The following is a 26,069-nucleotide window of genomic DNA, read 5'->3' as shown; positions in this document are numbered from 1 at the left end:
TAGGGATATGCTCACAGCCTGATTGGTCGGCTTATTTTGCGATTAAACATACAAACATCCACAAAAATGCTAATTTCTGGGCTAAATGCACTCGTTGTATGTGTGTAGCCTACATATGATGGTATATTATGAAGCTGAACACTCGCGAAGAGCTTATGAAATGTGTAAAGGAGTCAAAACAGTGACAGGAACCCCTCAGTCACACACACAAACGAAGTGGGTGTATACAGTGCGGCTTCAAAGGGCTTTAAACGACACCAGACGATGAATAAGGGTCTTATCTAGGACCCTTCGAGATTTGTTCGTTTTGATGAGCGAGTTCGAACAGGAGAGTCACGAACGCGCATCACAGAACAGAGCAAGGCGAGCATTTGTGCTTATAAAACGTAAACTTTGTTATATATTTATTAAATGAGCGATCGTTTCGCTTGATAAGACCCTTATTCATCGTCTGGAATCGTTTAAAGCCCTTTGAAGCTGCACTGAAACTCTCATTTGGACCTTGAACCGTTTGGTTCCCATTGAAGTCCATTATATGGAGAAAAATTAATTGCGATTAATCGCATCCAAAATAAAAGTCTGTGTTTACATAATATATTTGTGTGTGCTGTGTATAATTATTTTGTATATATAAATACCTATGCATGCATGTATATATTTAAGAATTATTTGCACTTAAATTCTGTATATATATATATATATATATAAATACATAATCTAAATTATATAAATATAAATATTTTATATATGAATAACACATTTTCTTAAATATATACATGCATGTGTGTGCATTTATACTGCCCTACAAAGCAAAAAGGCAGTAACTGCAGTTTTGTTAAAGCATTAATTATTACAATTTTCATGACATTCAAGGCATCCTTTGTTATGTGACAAAACATCTTATCTTAAATGCGTGTCGTTTTAGAGAAAAATGGTAGTGGTTTGTATAGTAACTGCAAAAAGTCCTAGCAAAAGTCATTTTTCTTAGTTCTGCTCTCTACGTAGTTACTGCCTTTTTGCTTTGTAGGGCAGTATATATATATATATATATATATATATATATAAAATAATTATATACAGCACACACAAATATGTAAACACAGACTTTTATTTTGGATGCGATTAATCGCAATTAATTTTTGCACAGCCCTAACATTTATACTTAAAAAGTTGTCAATTTGGTGGCATATTTGTTGAATATTCCTCCCATTAAGCTACTAAAATCAATATATTACCTAGAAAATAAATTTTTATTTATGTATAAAATCTCAGATATTTGATGCTACGACTGAAACTATTAATAAAATTATACGCTTATCCTCTCTGTCATAAGGACAACAATATAGTTTTCATAAAACTATTGCAAAATACAGTTCCATAATGATTATTAAAATCGTTTTTGATGAGATTGGCCCTTTAAACCTTGTAAAACCATGTTTGTGTGACATTATCAGCGCAATGCTTTCCCTTTGAAGGTCAAAATGGTACGTAATGCCAAGTACAAAAAAAAAAAAAGGCTTTGTACCAAGGCTTTGGTCTCCACACACTTGAGATTGAGCGGATACATGTAAGCTGGCGTGATGGATGAAGCCATTGCTAATGAACGTGACATTAGCACGAGCAGCTGGTCAGCTAGCTGTGATTCGTACGAAACGTTCAAGCCATGCCAATACCAGTTTGATTTTCAGCAAGAAAACAACAACAACGACAACGACAACAACAACAACAACGGAAACCAATGGGATATGCTGGAACGAAACCGACACAGGATGGGGCAGTGAGGGGGTGGAGCTTCGACAAAGAGGCGGGGCCCATGACACAAAAGGGGAGGAGCATAACCATGTGTTCCAAGACCTTACTTGCTGGTACAGTTGCGGCCTTGGCGCCGAGTTCTCAATCATAGTGTGAATCATGAAGATTATTGGCTCATTCTCCTTCATCTAGTACGTGAGGAGGAGGAGGAGGAGTAACAGCTGTTATCAAAGCACTGCAAGACACACACTGTGTGTTTTAACAGCTTCTGACCCTTACAAATATCACAGGTCTGCTTTACTCATGCCTTTTCTTGTTCACTGTTCCAGAATAATGACTTCAGTAATGCAATATAATGTTAAAAGATGATAAATTGTGTTGTGAAAGAAATACTGGATAATGTTGACCTTTTCAAAAACATCCTCAGCTTAAAACATCAAAATGTCCACCAAGACGTGTTTTATCAGAGATACTGAGTTCCCTGCGAGATAGATAAATATTACTGCAGTTTCATCTATCCATAAGAATAAAAGGATAAGTTTTCAGACCTCAACAGTCAGGAGAGTCAGGTAGTTAAATAAAACTACAAGTTTCAGCAACTATACATTTCTCTAAACAAACTTAAACTTTACACAAAGTGAAATCTTGCCTTGGTAAATAAAATCAAATAAAAAGTTGAATTACTAAAACAAACAAATAAAAGCTCATTTCAAAATCTTGCATGGTGTAGTATTTGTATAAAATACCAATTTCTGAAAATACATTATAAAAACAGAAGACTTATTATTCAACTTATTCAACAATGGTATGAGTAGTTACTGTAATACCCAAGTCCCAAAACTTGCTTATGCCTGTAAAGAAAAGAATATTAAAAGGGCTTTCAAAACAGAAAGGTTACTCTATTAGTTATATGAACAATACCATACACACACACACACACACACACAGTACACTCTTGGAAGAAATGGTTCCATCCCCCGCTTCATATATGGAACTCCAAAATGGTTCTATATACTGTAGAACCTTTTTTTTTTTGGTAAAAGGTTCTATTGGCCAAGTATGGAACCCCAGGATTCTATATAGAACCCAGAGGAACCCTTTTTTTAAGAGTGTATAGAACCTTTTAGGGGTTCCAAATACATAGCGCTGATGGAACCTTTTAAGGTTCTATATAGAACCTTTTCTTCTAAGAGTGTAGGCTTCTATTGAGAAGGGACAAACTAAACAATACAAATGAACTATGTTCTTTCATTTTAAACTACTATAACAAAGAATGAAATGAATCTGCTATTATTAGGGACACCGTCTGCATTCGGCAAACGCAGAACTGTAGCAGATGCACTGACCCGAGAACAGAGACAACGCTCGGGTTTGATCTGTGCTGTTATAAAAGTACAGTAGGAAAGCCCCTCACCTGGCTGTCCAAGTACATGAGATTCCTCTGTAGGTGATGGGAAAGGATTTCACTCTAGAGACGCCAAGAGAAAGAAGATGAGAAGAGCAGTGAGAAACCAGAAACTTTGGGCTTCAGAGCAGGGGAAGTGCAACAGAGGCGGTGCAAAAGAAATCAGAACTAAAGAAGCCATTCGCTGCTGTCCGAGTCAACAACGGCGAGCTCCGCTTTATCCTGAAGTTCATCATGCACTTCTGCGAGATAAACGAAGCAAGCCGAAGAGCAAATCAGAAATAAGGCTCTTGCATATAAACGGGTCAAACAAACACACAACTTCTGCTGATCATGTTCCTCAAACTGCGTCACATGCATGCAGCAGTCGCACAAAACATGATCGAAACCTGCAGGATTGAAGGGTTAGTGGAAAGGAAAGGACGTTTCTCCACGTAATAACACTTCACATTAAGGTTTCATTTGTTACCTTAGCTAATGCATAAGCTAACATGAACAATATATTTTGTAAAGCATTTATTTCGTTTCCTTTCAGCGAACATTTTAATAATTTAAAGAACCTTTTGTGCAATGAAATGTTCAATCGTTTGTCTTCGTGGAAACATCAAAGCCTAAATAAATAAATAACCTTTATTTTTAAGAGTGTAGTTATTGAAAATGTATTAAATTATTATTTATGTTAATTCTTTACCCAACAGCGTTAATTAAAAAGAAAAACAGAATTTTAAAATTAATAAATTTTGCTGTATTAAAGTAGTTCACTTTTAAAAAAATGTTTGCTGGTAATTTACTCACCCCCATGTCATCCAAGATGTCCAAATCTTTCTTTCTTCAGTTGAAAAGAAATTAAGGTTTTTGATCTTTTAAGGTTTTTATCTCCATATAATGGACTTCAATGGGGTCCAAACGGTTCAAGGTCCAAATGAGAGTTTCAGTGCAAAATGCAAAGGGCTTTAAACGACACCAGACGATGAATAAGGGTCTTATCAAGCGAAACGATCGCTCATTTAAAAAAAAAAAAAAACAACTAAGTTTAAGTTTTATAAGCTCAAAAAGATTCGTTCATTTTGATGAACGAGTTCGAACAAAAGAGTCACGAACGTGCATCACAGAACAGAGCAAGGCAAGCATTTGTGCTTATAAAACTTAAACTTTGTTATGTATTTATTAAACGAGCGATCGTTTCACTATATAAGACCCTTATTCATCATCTGGAATCGTTTAAAGCCCTTTGGACAGTTTGCAGTTTGCACTGAAAGTGTCTTTTGGACCATGAACCGTTTGGACCCCATTGAAGTCCATTATATGGAATGTTTTCATCAAAAACCTCAATTTCTTTTCGACTGAAGAAAGAAAGACATGGACATCTTGGATGACATGAGGGTGAGTAAATTATCAGCAAGTTTTTTTTTAAAAGTGAACTAATCCTTTAATATCTAAAACACACAATACGTCAAAAGAAAGAACAGCATCTGCTTTTAAACCAAACGAAACATTTTATTCAAGATTCATGCTGTCTTTTTTTAATCAACACTTGAATCTGGGAAGGTTAAATTAAAAAAAGAGAAAAATCACGTTTAGGTCGAAGACTACGTCCGGATGAGATTCATAACGATGATCAAAACATTACCACCACCAAAGCTTCACAGTCGTTACCTTTTCATTGGTTCGACATGTCATTCAGTATTGTTTGATGATCGCGTTATTTTACATGTGCGTATCACTTGTTATTGGATATGGAGATACTCTTTCTGGAGAAGCGTAATAGCGCCCCCTACTGTGTGTAACACTGAAATCATGGATTCCCACAAAATTGCAATACATGCAATAGAAGTATTGTTCATTGTCAGCTCATGTTAACTAATGTAGTAAACTAATTTCAACAAATGAAACCTTACTGTAAAGCACTAAATCTTGCATTGAAACTTACAGTGCAGTAGACAACCACCAATCCACAACAGCATGCGGAAGCAATGGGAGAACCACCAGACTAGGGGATGAAAGGGCGAGGTTGTGGGGTTTGCGGGGTGAACTAACAAGCCCTTTACTCTGGGATGCACAGGCTGACCTTTGGGTTGGTGGCATCGAGGTTTATCTGCATTAGCTGAGCGAGCGTGTGCTCACGGAGGCTGTTGAGCTCGGCCTGCTGCCGCCTCAGTTTGATGAGCAGAAGAGTCAGTTCCTCTGGCTGCAGCAGGACAGGACAGCGGTTAGTTTGGGCCGGGGTCAGGGGGTTATGGGGGTTTGGGCCGTGTTGTGATACAGATATGTGTTAAAAGTGTGTAAAACACATGGAGGAGCTCTATTTTGAAAAAAAAACTTTTGCTGATAATTTACTCATCCCCATGTCATCCAAGATGTCTTCAGTCGAAAAGAAATTAAGGTTTTTGATGAAAACATTCCAGGATTTTTCTCCATATAATGGACTTCAATGGGAACCAAACGGTTCAAGGTCCAAATGACAGCAAACTGTTCAAAGGGCTTTAAACGATTCCAGACGATGAATAAGGGTCTTATCAAGCGAAACGATCGCTCATTTTAAAAAATATATAACGACGTTTAAGTTTTATAAGTACAAATGCTCGCCTTGCTCTGTTCTGTGATACGCGTTCGTGACTCTCCTGTTCGAACTCACTCATCAAAACGAACGAATCTTTTTTCGTGTCAATTGGTTGATTCTACGAACGAAATGAACGAATTGACTCGGAAAAATATTTGTTCGTTTTGATGAGCGAGTTCGAACAGGAGAGTCACAAACATGCATCACAGAACAGAACACACAGAACATTTGAGCTTTTAAAACTTAAACTTTGTTATTTTTAAAAAAAATAAGCAATCGTTTCGCTAGATAAGACCCTTATTCATCGTCTGATGTCGTTTAAAGCCCTTTGAACTCTCTTTTGGACCTTGATCGTTTGGTTCCCATTGAAGTCCATTATATGGAGAAAATCCTGGAATGTTTTCATCAAAAACCTTAATTTCTTTTCGACTGAAGAAAGAAAGACGTGGACATCTTGGATGGCATGGGGATGAGTAAATTATCAGCAAAAGTTTTTTTTTAAAAGTGAACTACTCCTTTAACTGTGCTTTATAAATAAAGTGATCGATTGAAAGTTCAGGCTTTTTCATTAAAATGCTCGGTCTCCCTGAAATCATATCACAGACAATTTCTGCCTATTGTATTGTGGAGTTGCAATCTTTGATCTAATTCAACAAAAAAACACGTTCTCTAGCTAGAAACTAAGTACAATCTGTTTTTTCCAGCAGGAAAAGCTGGATTAAGTTTGAATTTGTTTTTAAGAAACGCTAATTCGAATTCTTCCAAGCAAATAACCCAGGGATCAAAGTTATCTTATGTTTGACATTTCATCTTGGGTTATAATAATTCAAATAAAAGAAGTAACATCACAAAAACAAAGATCATAAAAACTTTCTCAGAGAGATGAAGAGGCTTTTACTGAAATCAAAATGTTTAAGGTACCAAATTTAATTTCATGGACTGTAGCTAAACACACTTTTCCAACAGTTACCCAGTGATGATGAGTAAAACACATATGGAGGAGCTCTATTAATATTTCATCAAGTGACCGCAGGCTTTTTCATTAAAAAAATGCTCGCTCTCCCTGAAATCATATCACAGACCATTTCTGCCTATTGTATTGTGTGTTAGTGAAATGAATAAATAAAAAGCATAGGCTTAACAGGTAAAAATCGGCCTAAGGCTGTTAAAACTTGAAACGTCAAGAAGAGAATAATAATTATAGTTTTAAGAAGAGCTTGTGGTATTAACACTACTCACAATAGACACACACACACACACACACGCTCCTCTCTGTGTCAGAGGCATTTAATCCAACCTAAAACATAAATAACCAACTCTTCTGCATTGAAACAACCAAACAACACACACACACACACACACTAGTGTATTTGAATATCCGTTAAACTCGACATGAAATGCATTTGCAACCTGTTTTACAACTATAACGAGCAATACCTTCAGGTGAACTCATATTTTGATGATGATAAATCATGCACTGTAAAACCAGGAGCATGTATTAAGAAACTAACTAAATTTTGATCTCATGTTGACTTAAAATAAGCAGCCTCGACCTACGCATGTAAAGCTGCCTGATTTGCAAGCCTCAACGAATCCTCAGTAGCTTCCAACTGAAAAATGCAAAGAGTTTGACAGGAAAGCAAAGTTCTTACACAGAGGAAGAGGTGGGTGGAGGAGAGGGAAAGCGTACCGTTTTGCCTTGCAGAGACTGTGCGGTGATGCTCTGTGCGGGAGGAACGGGCCTGCGCTCGGCAGGGTAGGAATACTGAGAGAGAAAGAGCAAAAGCACGGCAATCATGACAAGCCGTTCTGCTGAAGAGAGCATTAAACCCTCGGCATTAAAAGAAACTTAAAGACTCGGTGAGCTGATAATGACAGTACGATCACTGAAAGACGTGTCTTTACAGTCAAACCAAAAATTACTCAGACACTAGATATCATTTTACTAGTGGCTGCAAGACAATATAGTTTATTTATGTAAGTGAGGATAGCAAAATAAAGTAAACTGTGACATATTACTCTGAAAAATTCTTCATACAGTGACTACCAGTAAAATTTGGGAGCAAAAATTATTCCGACACTTTGACCTGACCGTGTTTTTTCATTAATTGCTAATGTGACCTTTTTATACACAGACTGAACAAAATGAAGCATTGCTTGAGCTAAACTGGTATTCTCTAATTGTGTACTGTAGTTAAAGGAGTAGTTCACTGTTAAAAAACTTTTGCTGATAATTTACTCACCCCCATGTCATCCAAGATGTCCATGTCTTTCTTTCTTCAGTCGAAAAGAAATTAAGTTTTTGATGAAAACATTCCAGGATTTTCTCCATATAATGGACTTCATTGGGGACCAAACGGTTCAAGGTCCAAATGAGAGTTTCAGTGCAAACTGTTCAAAGGGCTTTAAACGATTCCAGACGATGAATAAGGGTCTTATCAATCAAAACGATTGCTCACTTAAGTTTTATAAACACAAATGCTCGCCTTGCTCTGTTCTGTGATGCACGTTTGTGACTCTCCTGTTCACAAAGGAACGAATCTTTTTCCAAGTCATTTGGTTCATTCAACAAACGAAACGAACAAATTGACTCAGAAAAAGATTTGTTCATTTTGATGAATGAGTTCGAGTGATAAGTCCCCTGGAATCGTTTAAAGCCCTTTGAACAGTTTGCACTGAAACTGTCATTTGGATCTTGAACCGTTTGGTCCCCACTGAAGTCCATTATATGGAGAAAAATCCTGGAATGTTTTCATCAAAAACCTTAATTTCTTTTCGACTGAAGAAAGAAAGACATGGACATCTTGGATGACATGGGGGTGAGTAAATTATCAGCAAAAGTTTTTGAAAAGTGAACTACTCCTTTAAATTTAACGGCTGACGGATATTCAACATAATTCATGTGTGAGAGTCTAACAGAAGGACGGACAAAACCAGTCAAATATCATGTCATATTTTATCACCATTTTCTAAACTATAACTAAATGCAGGGTTAAAACATCACACACAGACTAGGCCCTGTCTGTGCAAGCGTGAGTTAATGAGTCTTCCCGTACCGTGGGAACCCCATATGACTCTTTACCTTAGAGAGGTGCGGTCGGTGGCGCCGTTCAATGGTCACGTCCCCGCGAAACACCGGCGAGGAAACCTCCGAGCGGGAATCTGGGTTTAGAGGACGATTAGGGGAGAAGGTGTGGTAACCGGCCAGAGATCCGTGGGAAGGGGAGGTGGGGATGGACTCGGTGATCTGGCCCATGGTTTTAGGGCTGGGAAGCGTCCCGTATCCGATCCGGGTGTGAGACTGCCTCTGCTGCCACTCGTAGAGCTGCCACATGGTGTCGTCCCGTATGGAGCGACGCTTCTCTGCCGTGGTGGGCTGTAACGCCCGGTCGTACATCGACCCTGTGACGCTGCAGATGCTGTCCGGACGGAGCATGTTGCGCGGGAGAGTACGGTAACCCTCGGGATAACGCGGCACGATCTGCGCCCGGTGGCTCGGCATATTCCTTGGCAACGTTTGGTAGGATGTAATGCTGGAAAATAAAGAAAGGGGAGTCACACAAAGGTCAATGATATACGAAACAACAGCACTTCAAGCAATCCAGTGTTTTATAATGCGATCATGCTAATAAGGCCTGGCTTTGACTTTGTGAGGATTTCCTGTTGTGCTGCAGGTGATCCTGTTATGCTTTTGTACACGTTCATCTCTCTTTAGTGTGTCATGAAAAAAGAGAGTTATTCTCTATATCAGTGTCAGTGTTTCTGAACTCAATTGTAGTCTTGAGTTTCTAACGGGAACGAACACGTCACAATATTCCTCACTTAAATAATTAATGCGCAGAATAAAGGGGCGGGGCCTGGTTGGGTTAGTTAGTAGTGTGTTAAACTGGTTGTTATGGAAAGGGGCGGGACATTTCCCAAACACACTCAAAGCGCTTGATCAATCACAACACACTGCTCCAGCCGGCCAATCAGATTTAGAAGGAGGGGCTTCATAGAGACAAGAGCGTTACTGACAGACTGGGAAGAGAGGAGCCGCAACAATGGAGAATATGAGGAGAATAATCAACATTCAAGCATTAAAACCTATTCTACAACAGGAAACTCATTAATATATGATAAAAGAGTCGTGCTTATACTCGTCACAGTGCTGATCCCTCCATGAAAGCCTTCACCTTTGACTCCGGCTGATCATTAACAGTCTCTAATTTTCACGTGTCATCTGCCAATCGCTCAGAGATAATTACAGCATACATGCATCATCAACAGGAAACAGATGGGAAGACCAAGAGCCAGTGCAGTTTCTGAAGACTGTGCCGAGGGAGAGTTACGAGCACTACTCTTCCAGGAGATGGGGATTTCGGCTTCGGTTCCCTGGCATTTTTATAGGCACCATTAAAAGGTTTGGCTTGCACACCCTTGTATTGACAGAGTAGAAATCAATAAAGAGCTCAGAGTGCCAAAATTCACAAAACCACTAAAGTCACGTCTCTATTTGCTCTATTCTCCAAACCATGTTGGCTGGATGTAGAAGACCAACTCAATTTTTTTTACCATAGTGAACAATGGTGGCATGCATTAACCATCAAATAGTAAACATACTATTTATATATTAAATACTCATTTTTTGTTTGTCTTTTGATGGAAATATCTTTTACATTTCAGAATTAAACATTTTTGTCAATTTTAAAACAAAATATAATATTTAGAAAAATGGCAAACAAATTTGAAACTAAGAAACAAACTTTTTTTTATAAATATAATATATTTAAAAATATGAATTTATTAACAAACTAAATGCAAGGTTTAAAACTAATATGTTATTTCTTCACTTTTCAAAATATACATTTTAGTAGTAATATTGTGCAGAATTATGTCATTTTCATCAGTGTATATTAATTAAAAACTTAAATCGCCATATTATCTTTGTTTTTGTTGATGAATCCAAAAACTCTGTCAAAATAATTTTATAAATTAATGGTAACACTTTATTTTAGGGTCCAATTCTCACTATTAACTATTGCTTATTAGTATGCATATTGGCTGTTTATTAGTACTTATAAAGCACATAGTATTCATAGTATCATATTCTACATCCCTTAAAACTTAACAACTACCTTACTAACAAATAAAAAGCAGAAATTAGGGGTTTATTGAGCAAAAGTAATAGTCTTTTCAAAATTTAGTTAATAGTGAGAATTGGACCCTAATCTAAAGTGTAATCACTGACAATTTATGATTTTTCCTACAAATGTGATATAATTTTTGTCTATGTCAATCAATTGCATCCTGAATCTTGAGTGTTGGTAACATTAAACGAAATAACCTAAAATTCAGTCAATAAATAAATAAATAAACAGACCAATCGCAGCATGAGATCATGCAATCTGCTGAGGGTTTGGAAAGAAAGTTTGCGATTGGACGAGACGTGCATATGCAAAGACCAACTGTCAGAAATAAACAAGCATAGCGATATGTGCACAAGTTGCAAAAATATTAAAGAGAGCAGAGACACGCTTCACCAATGCCTTTTGATAATGAGCATGAATCAGCATCTTAAATAACGCTGTTCTCTCTCCTCGCTCGCCCCGCTGACAGCAACTCTGATCCACTTTGAGACAAATTTTGGTGGTGCTTGAGCACAAAGCTCCATGACTTATTCATCTGAGGAGAGGAGGACGAGACAAGCGAAGCAAACGCAGGGCTGAACGGAGGATGGCACCTGACAGCGGTAACCAGCTTCATCCTCTCGGCTCGGAGGCCGAGGTACAAATATCTGTTCGCTCGTGATAAAGAGCTCATGGAGGTACACTGCCTGCAGACGCTGGAGTGTGTTGTGTCAGGGGACTGAGAGTGGGAGAAGAAACACTGTGTTCTGCTGCATGAATCCAGTGTTTGTCCAGTTTCTGACAGATAGACGGAGGGTATAAAAATACAACTTCATATGCACACAGTATTTTGTAAGTTTGTAAAGTGCACATTATACAGCTAGTAAAGCATGTATTGTGTAACAAACTACACAATGCACACTTTACCAAATCCTCCTTTTACTAAATAAACTTTATAAACCACAAAATAGTAAACCCCTTAGCTGTCACCCTCCTTTTTGAGAATGCACTATTCACACTTAAATGGTTTTAATGCAAGAATGCTTTGGAATATATAGCCAAGTTTGGTCTTGCTGAAGTGAAAACATTTCAAAAAATCAAAGTATGAAAAAGTTATGGAAGTTTGAATTCACAGTAAATCAAATATACTGTACTATATATTTTTCATTTTATATAAAATATATATTTTACAAAATATTTTTTACTCTAAAATTACTATAAAATCAAAGCCATGAATTTAACCAAGTTATGTTCCAAATTTGAAGTTGATATCACAAAAATTGAATTTGATTTTGTTGAGGCGTAGTACCAAAAATAGCCACCAGGTGCCATTGAATTCCATTGAATTTAGTTGTATACATTCTGCCTTAACCAATTAAAACATTTCTGTCCAAATATAAATTTTGTCACAAAAGAGACTCAGACCTTTCTGACAATATGTGTATTGTCCAACACTATCTCACGACCAATTCGTACGAATTCGACGCATGATTAAAAAGTGGCTAATTCGTACTAATTCGTACGACCTCACTCGTACTAATTCGTACGATTTGTCTAAACCCACGTGATGGTTAGGTTTAGGAGCGGGGTAAGGGGTAGGTCATTCGTACGAATTCATACGAATTGGCCAATTCGTAAAATATGTACGATTTAGCAAAATCGTATATATTCGTACGAGTGAGGTCGTATGAATTGTTACGAATTAGCCACTTTTTAATCATTCGTCGAATTCGTACGACTTGGTCGTGAGATCGGGTTGGTATTGTCAAGATTAGAAAAGGTTTTGATCATAAATTATGAAATATAATGATGCCCAAAAGGGGAGGAGCCTGATAAAATAACTACTGTTTCTATGGTAACGCAATATTCAATTATAAAACGGTTTTCACAGGATGAATTCTGAGTTTATAAGTTTTCAAATGATACCTAATTCATGATAACTACTAAAATATGTGATAATAAAAAAGGCGATAAAAGAAATAATATTATATTTTCGAGGAAACTATATATATATATATATATATATTTATATATATAATTCTAATTTTTAGAGGATAATATTGTACTATATTTTTTATTTTTTATTGAAAAATACTAGATTATATGTTTTATTATGAACTTTTAGCATAAAAACAGAAGTTTTAATGATTAAAAGCGGGTGCATTGACTTTTTGTGACAAAGGTCAGACCTCCTGTTATGATGCAGATTTTCTGAGGTGCGCTCTTGTCATAAATTCATATATTACTCTTCCTACATAATTTGTAACAAAAAACAGGGGTGGAATATTTATTTAAAAGTCTTAGACCTTTCGAAACAATATATAATTTGTCATAATTAGATTAGGATTTAATAGAAATATAGTGAAGTAAAGTTAGGCGTCCCGGTACCGGGACGGTGACAGTTCAGGGTTCAATATAAGGGGATCATGACATGGATTTTTTTTTATTTTATTTGATCATTTTTAACCCAAAAAAAGCTACGGACTGCAGATTTCAATAAAACAAATCAATATTTGACATCGAGAGTCCTCACCTCCGGGTGTCATCGTCCGGGGTCCGAGTGCGGTGTGTGCGGACCCACTGCTCCAGCTGCTGCATCGAGCTGGTCCTGCTCAGAGATCTCTCGGGTTCAGCCGGCTGTGGCGGGACCGGCGTCCTCAGGGGCATCGTGTGGCTCATGTCGCCGGGGCTTCGGTCTCCTCCTCGCTCCCCGGAACCGTTGACCTGGGACGGCATGTACTGTCCGGGTCCGGATCCGGATCCCGCGCTCTGGATCTGCCTGGAGGACGAGACGGCCAGAGCGATGGCCGCCGCTTGAGCCGGCTGGAGTTTGATGCTGTTGATCTTCGTGAGCGGTCGCTCCACAGCGCCCTCTTTCTGGAAGCCGTATTTCTCACCCTCCCGAGGGGGCGGGACGGGTTTCTCCGGGTCTTTATGCTTATCTCCTTCCCTCGGGAGCGTGAGAGAATACCGTCCATCTTTCTGTAGGATCTTCTCGCCGTCTTTAGGTGGCGCGTCCCTCTGAAGCGTGTACTTATCTCCGTCCTTGTGTAGCGTGTACTTCTGCCCGTCCTTCTGGAGTAGGTACTTCTCTCCGTCTTTGTGGACGGCGAATTTGTCGCCGTCTTTCTGCAGGACGTATTTCTCCACGTCCTTCTGCAACATGTAGCGGTCGCCGTCCTTCTGCAGAGCGAGTCTTTGAGCTTCTTTGTGCAGAGCGTAGTTGTCGGTGTAACGCTCTCCGTCTTTCTGCACGCTACTCCTGCTCTCTTTGTCTTTTTGGATGCTGGGCTGCTTGTCCGCGGGTTTCTGCTTCTTCTCCTCCTGGCGGTGAGTCTCGCGGTTTCTCTCATTGTTTTGGATCTCGGGTCGGGTCAGGACTCGGTGATTCAGCATGTTGTTCATCTCCTGAGGGCTGCGTGGGTCAACCTTTACCTTCTCAAGCCTGTAGATAAGAGAGAGAGAGAAAGTCATAACATTCATGCTAATTACTTTTCATGTAGTGTGTGATATAGACCCCTTTTGCGCCGACGTCACAGTTACGTCACGGCACTAGCTGGAGGCAAAACAAAGTGAAAACTGGAGGCGGCCAATACAAACCAGCACAGATTCGGCTACATAATAAGGAGCTTAAATAATTGTTTTAAATATCTAACTATTATTAAATGTCATCTTGTTGTGTTGTTTGGTGCAAGAATTGATGAAAAATTAATATGCTGTATCTGGAACTTTTATTTCTAGAAAATATTTACATAATTAAAATCGCACTGTAATTTCACTCTTTACATTGTCGTGGTCTCGGCGCTGGCTCGGCAGAACTGCGAATCGTACACACAAGCAATGGTCTGGTGGATCTAACTCTTTGTTTTGCATCTAGATTCTGTGCCTATCACAAAAATCTCTACACCAAGAAGCTTTGACAAAGATTACGCCTTAAAACTGTGTAATACAGAGCAACACGTTTGCACTTTTTGACCAAACATGCATTTCCATTAAAAAAAAGACACTTTATTTCAATGAAAACAGGTCATCACAGCTGTGATCCAATTGCCAAAAATCAATTTTAGTAAAAAGCAAATGTTTAAGTCTGAGAGATTTCTTTGGCATCTGTGATTGTGCTAAAAGCCGCACTGAAACAAAGTCTCAAAAACATCCACTGCACTTAGAAATCTGTGAAAATCTGTGCTTGTGAGACTCTCTCGGGATACAAGAGGCTCTTGTCTAAAAACTCGACAGCTTTCCTCAAAAAGACACGACAAAAGCGCTGTGATGGAGTGCTAAGAGCAAAGACGAAACTCTGAAGTGTCTCAGTTTCTACTGGCAGGTCAACAAAGACAAGTTAACGGTATAAAAAGTTCAAGATAAATAGAGAAAAAATAAGTCTACAAAGCCATGGTGCAATGTTTGAGATTTCAACCAATGTTTCCCATTTATAATGTCTTTAGCCCTTAAACCGTATTCACTTTATAGCCCTTAATCCTGTAATTGTGGACAAATGTGGGCACACTGGTGTGATCCTAATTTGTATTTATTATAAATGTTACATCACTGTCTTCGATAAAGTTGTTTTTTTTTTATTTTGGCGTATTTTTGAATTTATTTACTCCAAAAAGTCCCATATTTTCTATGTAAATTATTTCTATGTAAATTAATTACTATGTATTTTTATTTTATTTATTTATTTATTTTTAACTACATTAAAATATCATTCCAATATGTTCTTAGAGCTAAAACCTAAAGATGAAGTGACTTTGCCGTCACCTGGTGTCTTATTTTGGCTTATTTTAGGATGCTCTAAATTAGTTTTTCCCATTCATTTCTACGGATGCCCATTTTTGACCCAAATACAAGGTTAAGGAGTTTTTTTTCACCCACTTAACATTGTAGAATTGAGTCAAAAAAACATTGTGTGTGTTCAGGAGGCAAACTTAGGAAAAGTAGCCAAGTCTTGTAGCGCTCAGATCAAGGGAAGTATTTTTTAAAAATAAATCAAAACTATTTTGCCCACATTTGTCCAGAATACGGTCATTTCGTAAAGATTGTACTTAAAAATGCTGACTTTCTGACATACAAAATGTTCAGAATCAAACTCATTTAAGTGTTCTCTCAATAAACCTGATGATGACATTATTACTGATCATAAAGAAGATTTTATGATTATTTTGAAATGATTTACTACATTGCGTTATTATTATTCATATTCAATTTTATTGTTGTTTTACACTTATTCTTAACCTGGAAAAACAAACAAACAAATATCTGTAGATGTCAATGAAGTGGCACATCATGTGTTCTTCTTACCTTCTGATTGGCTCGGTGTGGACCATCGCCGCGTCCGTCATAACCTTCATCCAGGACTCCATATCTTTGGCTGTGTCGGTGCTGAAATAGTATGTGCGCATGTTTGGATGTGTCGCCTAGTTGTGAGAAACCAACAGAGCAACCTGGGAAAAATAAGAGCAATGAATATCAATAAACAACTGCCTTGCGTCCTAGATGATGTCAGTGGCTCAAAATGCAATAATGCTGGAGCCATGTTTCTGAAGCGAGCAGATCTGCGTCAGGAGGGTTTGAGTTGACAGACCCCCATCGTTCAGTCTGACAGCTTTTGTCTGGATACTCCAACTCGTCTTTCACAACAGTTTATAGAAGCTTCAATGAATGAAGCGGGATAGTTAACAAGAACTAGTGAGCCCTCAATCTACATAAGCAGCTTCCTCCACAAATTACATTTCAATTAGATGCACTCTTAAAAAATAAAGGCTATTTATTGGCATTATTGGCACCAAAAAAAGGTTCTTAAGGTTCATCAAAATGAGGAAGACCTGTGGCATTTATTTTACTTTTGTCCATCTGTATATAAATTCTGGTCGAGTGTCCACGTTTGGTTAAAGACGAATAGAATAGAACTTACCATAACACCACAAACTATTGTACTTGGTCATTTTACAGGTAGTTTTCTTTTGTTAAATACCATTTTATTAATAGGGAAAATGTTTATTTTTGAAACAAAAACATCATCAAGCTTGTGTTTAGATCACTTTAAGAATGTTATAAGGTCTCATCTTTTTTTAGAAAAGATAATAGCAGAAAGTAAAAATAGATTGGATGAATATATTAAAAAATGGAATAATAATCTATGTGTATTATAATTATATCTTTTTCATATCATATTTATTCTTCGGTCGTAATATATTTTGTAAAGTGTGTCTCATGTATGTTCTGGGGTATGAATGTATAAGCATGTAGAGATTTTGGTCTGTAAATTATATTTCTTATTAAATAAAGATAAAAAAAGAAAGAACATCAAAATGAATGAATCTTTTTCAGAGTCATTTGGTTCATTCAATGAACAAATTGACTTGTAAAAATATTTGTTCATTTTGATAAACGAGTTCGAACAGGAGAGTCACAAACGTGCATCACAGAAGCATTTGAGCTTATAAAACATAAACTTTGTTATTTATTTATTAAATGAGCGATCTTTTCACTTGATAAGACACTTATTCATCGTCTGGAATCGTTTAAAGCCCTTTGAACAGTTTGCAGTTTGCACTGAAACTCTCTTTTTGACCTTGAGCCTCTGGACAAAAAAATGTTTACGTCATCGGAGGATTTTTTCCAGACAAAAAAATACATAAATCTCTCGTCTCGGGGGGATAAGAGCACTGTAATTTGAAAACACTACAGGTTTCCTACTAATGCAAAGCTTAATGCTAAATCCTGAAGTGTCCCTTTAAGGACTAGATAATTTAGGCATTCCTGATTAATATGGTGAGGTGTGTTTATGTGGCATTGTGTGGACAATAATTCAATACTCACCGTATTAGCAAAGCTCCATCCGGTAAACATGTCGACGCTCGAGTTCATGAAGCCTCACAGAGAACAAGCCGCACCATTGTGAGAGAGAGAATGAGATCAAGAAAAAGAAAAATATCGTTTCATCACCTGCCCATCACATTAACATATAAAATATGGCCATGTTGGAAGGAGTCTGACCTTGAAGGCGTATTTCCTGCTTATGTGGTCGTCCACGGACAGCATGGAAATGTGGAAGCTGGGCAGGAGGATACTTCCCAAGATGCCTTCTTCTTTCTCATCTGAAGACACAAAGAGAGAGACATAGTGAACATTAGCATATATTAGACGTCAGCCAGAGAGCTTGCCATGACGGAGTGCTTATTTCGGCGGGGGTGTTGGTAAACAGACAGTCTAGCGGGGCTGATGGGAAAACTGCAGCGCTGTGTGCATTCGAGCATGTCAATGAGGTTGTGACTGTTCTCGACTGTGAACTCTATCGTTTTGATTGCAGACTGCAACGAATCTGTCAAGAGTTGAGTCAATTCAGAGTGACAGCTGTGTTAACAGTTACTGTTATCGTAATAATGCAGAAAACAGCACGTTCCCATCACTTTTCACGGCCATTATGCCCTTTATTATTTCCAACAATCACATAAAACTTGCAAAACTCGTCATTTTATCATCTGTAAGGTGATACAGCAGGCATTAAAGGAGTAGATCACTTAAAAAAAAAAAAAACTTTTGCTGATAATTTACTCACCCGCATGTCATCCAAGATGTCCATGTCTTTCTTTCTTCAGTTGAAAAGAAATTAAGGTTTTAGATGGAAACATTCCAGGATTTTTCTCCATATAATGGACTTCAATGGGGTCCAAACAGTTCAAGGTCCAAAAGAGCGTTTCAGTTCAAACTGCAAACTGTTCAAAGGGCTTTAAACGATTCCAGATGATGAATAAGGGTCTTATCAAGTGAAATGATCACTCATTTAATAAATAAATAACAAAGTTTAAGTTTTATAAGCACAAATGCTCCTTGCTCTGTTCTGTGACGCACGTTCGTGACTCTCCTGTTCAAACTCGTTTATCAAAATGAACAAATCTTTTTCAGAGTCATTTGGTTCATTCAACGAACGAAACGAGCGCACTGAAACTGTCTTTTGAACCATTTGGACCCCATTGAAGACCATTATATGGAGAAAATCCTGGAATATTTTCATCAAAAACCTTAATTTCTTTTCGACTGAAGAAAGAAAGACGTGGACATCTTGGATGACATGGGGGTGAGTCAATTATCAGCAAAGGTTTTTCGAAAAGTGAACTACTCCTTTTAGTCGAATAAATTTCAGATCAACTGCAATTGTTAATGATATTGCCGTCAACAGTTCAATAAACCAGAAGTTAATACTGAGGAACTTACAAACCAACTAATGAAAATACTTCCAAAGTCAAAAGAAATCTACCATAGCACATCTCCATGAAGTGTGAATCAGTGAGTTTGAATGAATCACTTGTGTCGTTCCTGAATGAATCGAATCGGTTGATTGACTCTAAAATTCAGTTTGTTTCCAAATGAACCAGTGTTTTTGAAGGAATCGATTGAGTAAATGAATAACTCACTCAAATATATACCATCAACTGTTGCATAATTAATGTTAGGCAGATGTTTGGATCCCTATCCCGAAATATGGGCAATATAATGATTGCTATCGTCTTTTAAAAAAGTTACATGGAGCAAGTTTTTGCATCCATAAGTGTGTTCTGGAAACATCCCACACGCTGTGAGCGTCTCAGATCCGTGAGGCGGTGTTCAGAGCTCCTGCGTGTTGTTGCCCGTGGCTGACAGCAGCGAGACGAACAAACAAACACAAACCAACACAGAGAGAGTTTCAATTCTCTTGTCAAGATCAGACTCAGCGTGGCAGCTTCAGGGAAACCACATACTGATACAAAAAATAAATAAATAAATAAAAAAATCAAAGCTGGATATTAGAACTACACGGCTCTAACAATTCTTCTCATAATCACATAATTCATAGATTTTATCCCAGAAATTGATCCGCAGTCATTAGGATTAGAGTTGTAAAGAACAATTATGGGATAGTTCACCCAAAAAAGAAAGCTCTAACATTATTTTACTCACCGTCAAGTCTATACATGCATGAAGTTCTTTCTTCTGTTGAACATAAATGCAGATATTATTTTTTGAAAGAAGTCTCTTTTGTTTACCAAGGCTGCATTTATTTGCAAAAAGAGAAAATAAAAGTACACACAAATCTGTAGAGACTCCAAGTGTGATTAGGTATCACATGCCTTACATAATATGGGAGTTTTACCATGGCGACATACCAAAACCAGTGAACTAGTGCAGTACCAGCTAGTACAGACAGGAGGCGCCAGTGATCCCGCCCTCCTCGGTGGTCAGGGCATTCAGTGCTTCACCAATGACATCCACACCGTCTTCTTGAGCAACATCTAATCTGAGCCGCCGATAGACGGATGATATGAACAGAGCAGTCTGAGCACGTCTGCGGCGTCGTTCGGAAACTCCTCTGTCTTCGGTCAGCCAATAAACAGATTCAAGACTCATGGTCCCGGCCATGAAAGAGCGATCTGATTGCACTGCTGGACTGGTTAATTGCACAATTTATGGAGATCTAGGAGCGTGTCCTCAGGAGACTTCAGCAGACTTGAGACACATTTGGACTGTTTTGCCTCCCTTCCTTTCTCACTGAATATGAGTGTTTATTAAATACCTGACTATAAACCCTAAAACTGAATTATTAGTGAATCGAAATCATCACATGGAATCAGAATCATTAAATTGCAAATCATTTCCTTAAAGTTCTGGGGTATCACTTTACTTGAAGGGGTGTGCGTAAGACTGACACGACACCTTCATAATCATGACATGACACATGTATATATGAAGTAGCGCTTATGCATGTTTGTGAAAACTGAATTTAAGTGTCATTCGCTCAGTTATGACATTTTTAATGCAAATACGACATTGTTTGAGATGTCTTTGACATAAACCAATACATCATAACCTGTTATTATGACAACTTGACATTACTAAGAAAACACAACCTGTCATAAACATGACAATAATCAAACTTAAAGGGTTAGTTCACCCAAAAATGAAAATTAAGTCATTAATTACTCACCCCCATGCTGTACCAACCCCGTAAGACCTTCGTTCGTCTTCGGAACACAAATGAAGATGTTTTTGATTAAATTTGAGAGCTGTATAACTACCACATTGGCTCCTAAGGGACTGGCTCTTGACGGCCCAGAAAGTCAATGAAGAAAATGTTTAAATATTCCAAGTGACTACCGTGGCTCAACTATAAGTTTATCAAGCGACGAGAATACTTTTTGTGCGAAAAAACTAACAAAAAAACGACTTTATTCGACTATTCCTTTTCTTCCTTGTTGGCCTGAAACGAGATCTCAAGAGATTTCCACGACGCATGCGCGAGAATTGCGATCTCCTTCAACTACTTCAGTTCAGCTCTCGCGCATGCGTCGTGGAAATCTCTTGAAATCTCGTTTCTGGCCATCAAGGAAGAAAAGGAATAGTCGAATAAAGTCGTTATTGTTGTTTGTTTTTTCGCACAAAAAGTATTCTCGTCGCTTGATAAACTTATAGTTGAGCCGCTGTAGTCACATGGAATATTTAAACATTTTCTTCATTGACTTTCTGGGTCGTCAAGAGCCAGTCCCGGAAGTCTATGTGGTAGTTTTACAGCTCTCAAATTTAATCAAAAATATCTTCATTTGTGTTCCGAAGACGAACGAAGGTCTTACGGGGTTGATACAGCATGGGGGTGAGTAATTAATGACTTAATTTTCATTTTTGGGTGAACTAACCCTTTAAGAAAGCACCTAACTTTATGGGTTAACATTACATTAAACTGTCTTGTGGTTGGCTTTGACATTGGCTGTCATGAGGCTTTATAACTAATTAATCCTATCGCACAAACAATGCAAATGAAGACGTTTGACTCACCTCTGTAGTAGAAGAGGCACATGTCACACAGCACGAACCATCTCTTCTTCCACATCTTCATCCCGGTACTGTCCTGCAAAAGTCCAGAAGCAGAACAACTGTCAATCAAACCAGCCAACCAATCACAGTGCAGCATGGAGAGCCCCGCCCATTCCAATGCCTGCTTATTTTCCTGAGACGGCACCAAATATCTCAGCTTCGGTCTCATTTTGTTGAGTTAAATTGCTGCGGTTCTCCAGAGCACAAACTCATCTCTTTTGTAAGGCGACTCATTTTATTTGCGGCATGAATCATATTCCTCCCTCGTGTTTTACTGTTTGTTGTGTTAATGTTTGCGCCATGTAAGCATGTAAATTTTAATTTCGACAACAAAGCCTGACGGTTTTGCTTGTGCTGCGGGAGCGGCTTTGATGGAGGATGTTTGGGGAAGGGGAGAGACCACCTCTGGAGCCGTGTTTTTCGTGGAAAAGCACTGCTTTCAAAGGAACGCTGGTGCAGCGATCACACACACAAAGACAACACGAAGTTACTGATGCGGCCGTGGCGCTTTGTGTGTTTATTTCACTCTGCCTTTTATGTGAAGCGCTTCTGAAAAATATGATGCAAAAGCACAAATGTGCCTCGGGAGTCGTGCATGAACTGCATTAAAACACAAGCTCTGATTGAACCTTATGATGGATGAGCTTTTAAGTGCAGTCAAATCTCAGAAAACATGACCATCAGCAACAAAATAACTTAAAAAGTAAGTAAAGTAAAAAAAAGTTAAACTCGGTTTGCACTTGGCAAGTTTTTGTACATGTACTCTGGAAGTACATTAGTGTAACATGGGAATAGATATCATTACCATAATGCAAAACAACACTATTCTTATTCTTACCGTATATATAATTACGTTTAATAAATTATATTTATGACTGATACTGTTTGTTTTTTTTATTCAGATTATGCCTGAATATGCTTAAATGTCATGCAAATAATGTTATAATGCAAAAAAAAATTATTTCTATAATGCTGTATATTTTTTATAGAGTCCCATAAAATGCATATCATTACCGTAATGCAAAACTGATATTATAAATTACAATAAAATGGGATAATTGATACTTCAGTTTTTTTAGGGCTGTGCAAAGATTAATTGCGATTAATCGCATCCAAAATAAAAGTTTGTGTTTACATAATATATGTGCGTGTGCTGTGTATAATTATTTTGTATATATAAATACATTTGCATGCAATACTGTATGTATATATATATATATATATAATTACGTTTAATAAATTATATTTATGACTGATACTGTTTTTTTCATTCAGATTATGTCTGAATATGCTTAAATGTCATGCAAATAATGTTATAATGCAAAAAAAAAAATATTTCTATAATGCTGTATATTTTTTATAGAGTCCCATAAAATGCATATCATTACCGTAATGCAAAACTGATAAATTAAAATAAAATGGGAAAATTGATACTTTAGTTTTTAATATATATATATATTCTTTAATATATACATGCATTTGTGTGTATTTATATATATATATATATATATATATATATATATATATATACAAAATAATTATACACAGCACACACGCATATATTACGTAAACACAAACTTTTATTTTGGATGCGATTAATCGCAATTAATCTTTGCACAGCCCTAGCTTTTTGTAATGAGACTGAATGTGAGTAAATGTTATGCAAAAACTGTAAAAAACTGTCATTTTTTTCCAGTAGATTCTCCCATGCTGGAGTCACACACCTGTTTGTAAAGCCAGCCGTTTTTCACCACCGGAGCATTGGGGTTCCTCCTGATAGAGTTGGACCTCTTCCCAAAGTTGTGGACTTTCTTTGAGGACCTGGACGGCTGCAAAAAAAAGATTATTCTGAGAAATGACACTTCCGAGGACTCGAGCTTGCCTGTATACATTATTCAGTGATCAGTTGTAAATAATTACAACTGACTAGTGAAGTCGTTTAGTGGAGCTAAGAAAACGAGCGCAAGGCATGCATTATGAATAAACGGCACTTACGAACCCTTGGTTAAAAAGCGTCTTAACAGAAGCCAAAACACATGGGCAAATATAACAATCTGTGAGTTTATCTGTCATACATCTCGCTCTGATGAGACACAATCATACACACCAGCAAGTCGCTTCGACTTCGATTGTTCATGTCAAGTCAAGACAAATATATTTATATAGCGCTTTTCACAATACAGATTGTATCAAAGCTGCTTCACAGTATCAATCAAGACAACTTAACAGTGTTTGTTTATTCATAAAAAAGACAATCAAGTTTGGTAGAGCTGATCAATGGTATGATGCGTCATTTAATTTGAATATCCTCATAATGATAATAAATCATTAAAATGAATAAATATAAAGTCACAAACACTACCATAATCAAACCTTGTAAATGTGTGCATATTCATTCATTTATTTGAGAAATAATCCAAGCCACATGCATTCATGAATTTTTGATCTTGTTTGGGTGTTTTTATGCTATAAGGAGTTACGGGATGTTGTAAGTTGTCTGAATGACTAGTTGAGAAGTATTTTGAAAGACTTGAATCATGAGGTTTAGGAACTTCTCAAAGGCAGAGTTTCCATCCATATATTTGTATGCATTAAAAATGCAGGATGGAAAAACAAGATTGTACTTGTGAAATATCAGCAATGCTCGCTTGAGATGGATGCCCATCCTTACTGCATTTTTATTATACTCTATATCAACTCAAGCAAAGACAATGAAGCAAATGTACAGTAATGAAGACACTAATTGGTCAAGATGCTATTGAACTAGGCCCAGGTGTCAGTGAGTTAGTGTGTGTGGCTCACTCTGGTTGTGGGACTGCTGGGGTGTGTGGCGTAGTCTGAGCCGCCCGTGTAGTTGGACGCTTCGCTCATGGTGCTGGTTGGACGTTCTTTCTTCTCGGCCTCTGGTGCTTTGGTCGCTGGTCTGGAAGAGAAGAAAAGAGGAGGAACGTCAAAAATTCATCTTCTTTGCACGATATATATTTTATCAATTGCATGCTGTCTATTACCACAGACAATCATTTATTCAAATGCTTTTGCAGCAGAGTAACTCACATGAGAAATGCAATATCAACTCAATAGAAAATACTGTGGAATAAATCCCACCTTCTGGACAAAAAGAGCTATTCGCCAACTGGTCATTGCGTGATTTACTCATAACATCACAAGAAGAATGGCATCTACACTAATTTTAGTGTCTTTGATTACCCGGAGGTTTCCCCGCAGCCCGTACTAGACAGATAAAGTGTTGTGAAAGTAGAAGACACAGTAGTTTGTTTAGGCATGTTTTGTTGGATCTTTTCGAGTCAACTCGTTCATTTCGCTCGTTGAATGAAACAAATGTCGCGAAAAAAAAGATTTGTTCATTTTGATGAACGAGATCGAACAGGAGAGTCACGAACGTGTGTCACAGAACAGAGCAATTTGACCATTTGAGCTTATAAAACGTAAACTTTTTTATTTATTTTTTAAATGAGCGATCGTTTCGCTTGATAAGACCCTTATTCATCGTCTGGTGTCGTTTAAAGCCCTTTGAACAGTTTGTACTGAAACTGTCTTTTGGACCTTGAACTGTTTGGACCCCATTGAAGTCCATTATATGGAGAAAATCCTGGAATGTTTTCATCAAAAACCTTAATTTCTTTTCGACTGAAGAAAGAAAGACGTGGACATCTTGGATGACATGGGGGTGAGTAAATTATCAGCAAAAGTTTTTTTTAAAGTGAACTACTCCTTTAATGCATATGACATTTCCAAATGCCTCTATTGTTTCATTAGACCCATATCACTGCAGATAATATATATCGGCCGATAAACTTAAATCCAAATTTTTATCTAATTTTGAGAGCCTGATTACAAATACAAAAGTTTCACAATTAATTCCATGTCCCAAGCGCACAATTATAATGATGTTCTCATTATAGTGTTGTATAGCCGATATGACAGATTTGCGCTGCACATGTTCTACCGAACCGTATTTTCATTTTTTTGAAGAGATTTCAATCATATTTCAAGAAATTCAAAAACATAAACAGCGCTCAACAAGTGTCTCAGCTGAAGGGAATAATACATTATTTATCGGCTTTAATATATCGGCCACATTTTCTTACCAGGCCGATAACGATAACATTACAAATTAACATATATCGGCTGATGCCGATATGCTGGCCGATATATCGTGCATCCCTAGTTTGTGGTAATCGACAGGTTTAAAATAAGCAGAAAAACTGTGTGAATGCGGAGCGATTGCTGTGCAGATGAGTGAGGAAACTTCTTTGGAGTTTGGGCAGTAAACTGCTGTTTTATTAAGAATGAGAAAGGGAAAAATCGAGGAGACCGGCCCCATGCATCAAAGCAATTACTCACTCCACGTCTCCGCTGATCTACTCCCACACAA

At 37.6% G+C, this 26,069-nt stretch overlaps 1 protein-coding gene across 22 annotated transcripts in view; it reads right to left on the bottom strand.

Annotated features, from left to right (window-relative positions):
* Positions 1 to 26,069, bottom strand: part of plekha5 (pleckstrin homology domain containing A5) — a 136,726-nt gene that overhangs the window by 15,035 nt on the left and 95,622 nt on the right. For 6 of the 22 annotated variants that reach the window (XM_039660645.2, XM_039660646.2, XM_039660653.2 and 3 more), the window contains 12 exons: positions 24,476 to 24,596; positions 23,398 to 23,502; positions 21,635 to 21,707; positions 19,766 to 19,798; positions 17,825 to 17,925; positions 16,127 to 16,242; positions 13,359 to 14,270; positions 8,800 to 9,250; positions 7,408 to 7,482; positions 5,226 to 5,345; positions 3,167 to 3,220; positions 1,860 to 1,940 (listed from right to left, as the gene is read on the bottom strand). In XM_039660645.2, the coding sequence (XP_039516579.2) occupies positions 1,860 to 1,940; positions 3,167 to 3,220; positions 5,226 to 5,345; positions 7,408 to 7,482; positions 8,800 to 9,250; positions 13,359 to 14,270; positions 16,127 to 16,242; positions 17,825 to 17,925; positions 19,766 to 19,798; positions 21,635 to 21,707; positions 23,398 to 23,502; positions 24,476 to 24,596 (2,242 nt within the window). Of the gene's footprint in view, positions 1 to 1,859; positions 1,941 to 3,166; positions 3,221 to 5,225; positions 5,346 to 7,407; positions 7,483 to 8,799; positions 9,251 to 13,358; positions 14,271 to 16,126; positions 16,270 to 17,647; positions 17,782 to 17,824; positions 17,926 to 19,765; positions 19,799 to 21,634; positions 21,708 to 23,397; positions 23,503 to 24,475; positions 24,597 to 26,069 lie in introns of those variants that run through there. The other 16 variants (XM_039660650.2, XM_039660651.2, XM_039660648.2 and 13 more) reach the window with 9 other exon arrangements.

Source organism: Pimephales promelas, chromosome 24, assembly GCF_988280905.1.
Source record: "Pimephales promelas chromosome 24, fPimPro1.hap1.1, whole genome shotgun sequence".
Lineage (NCBI taxonomy): Eukaryota > Metazoa > Chordata > Actinopteri > Cypriniformes > Leuciscidae > Pimephales > Pimephales promelas.
Note: the sequence above shows the minus strand (reverse complement) of the source record. Positions and strands in the feature narration are given on the sequence as shown.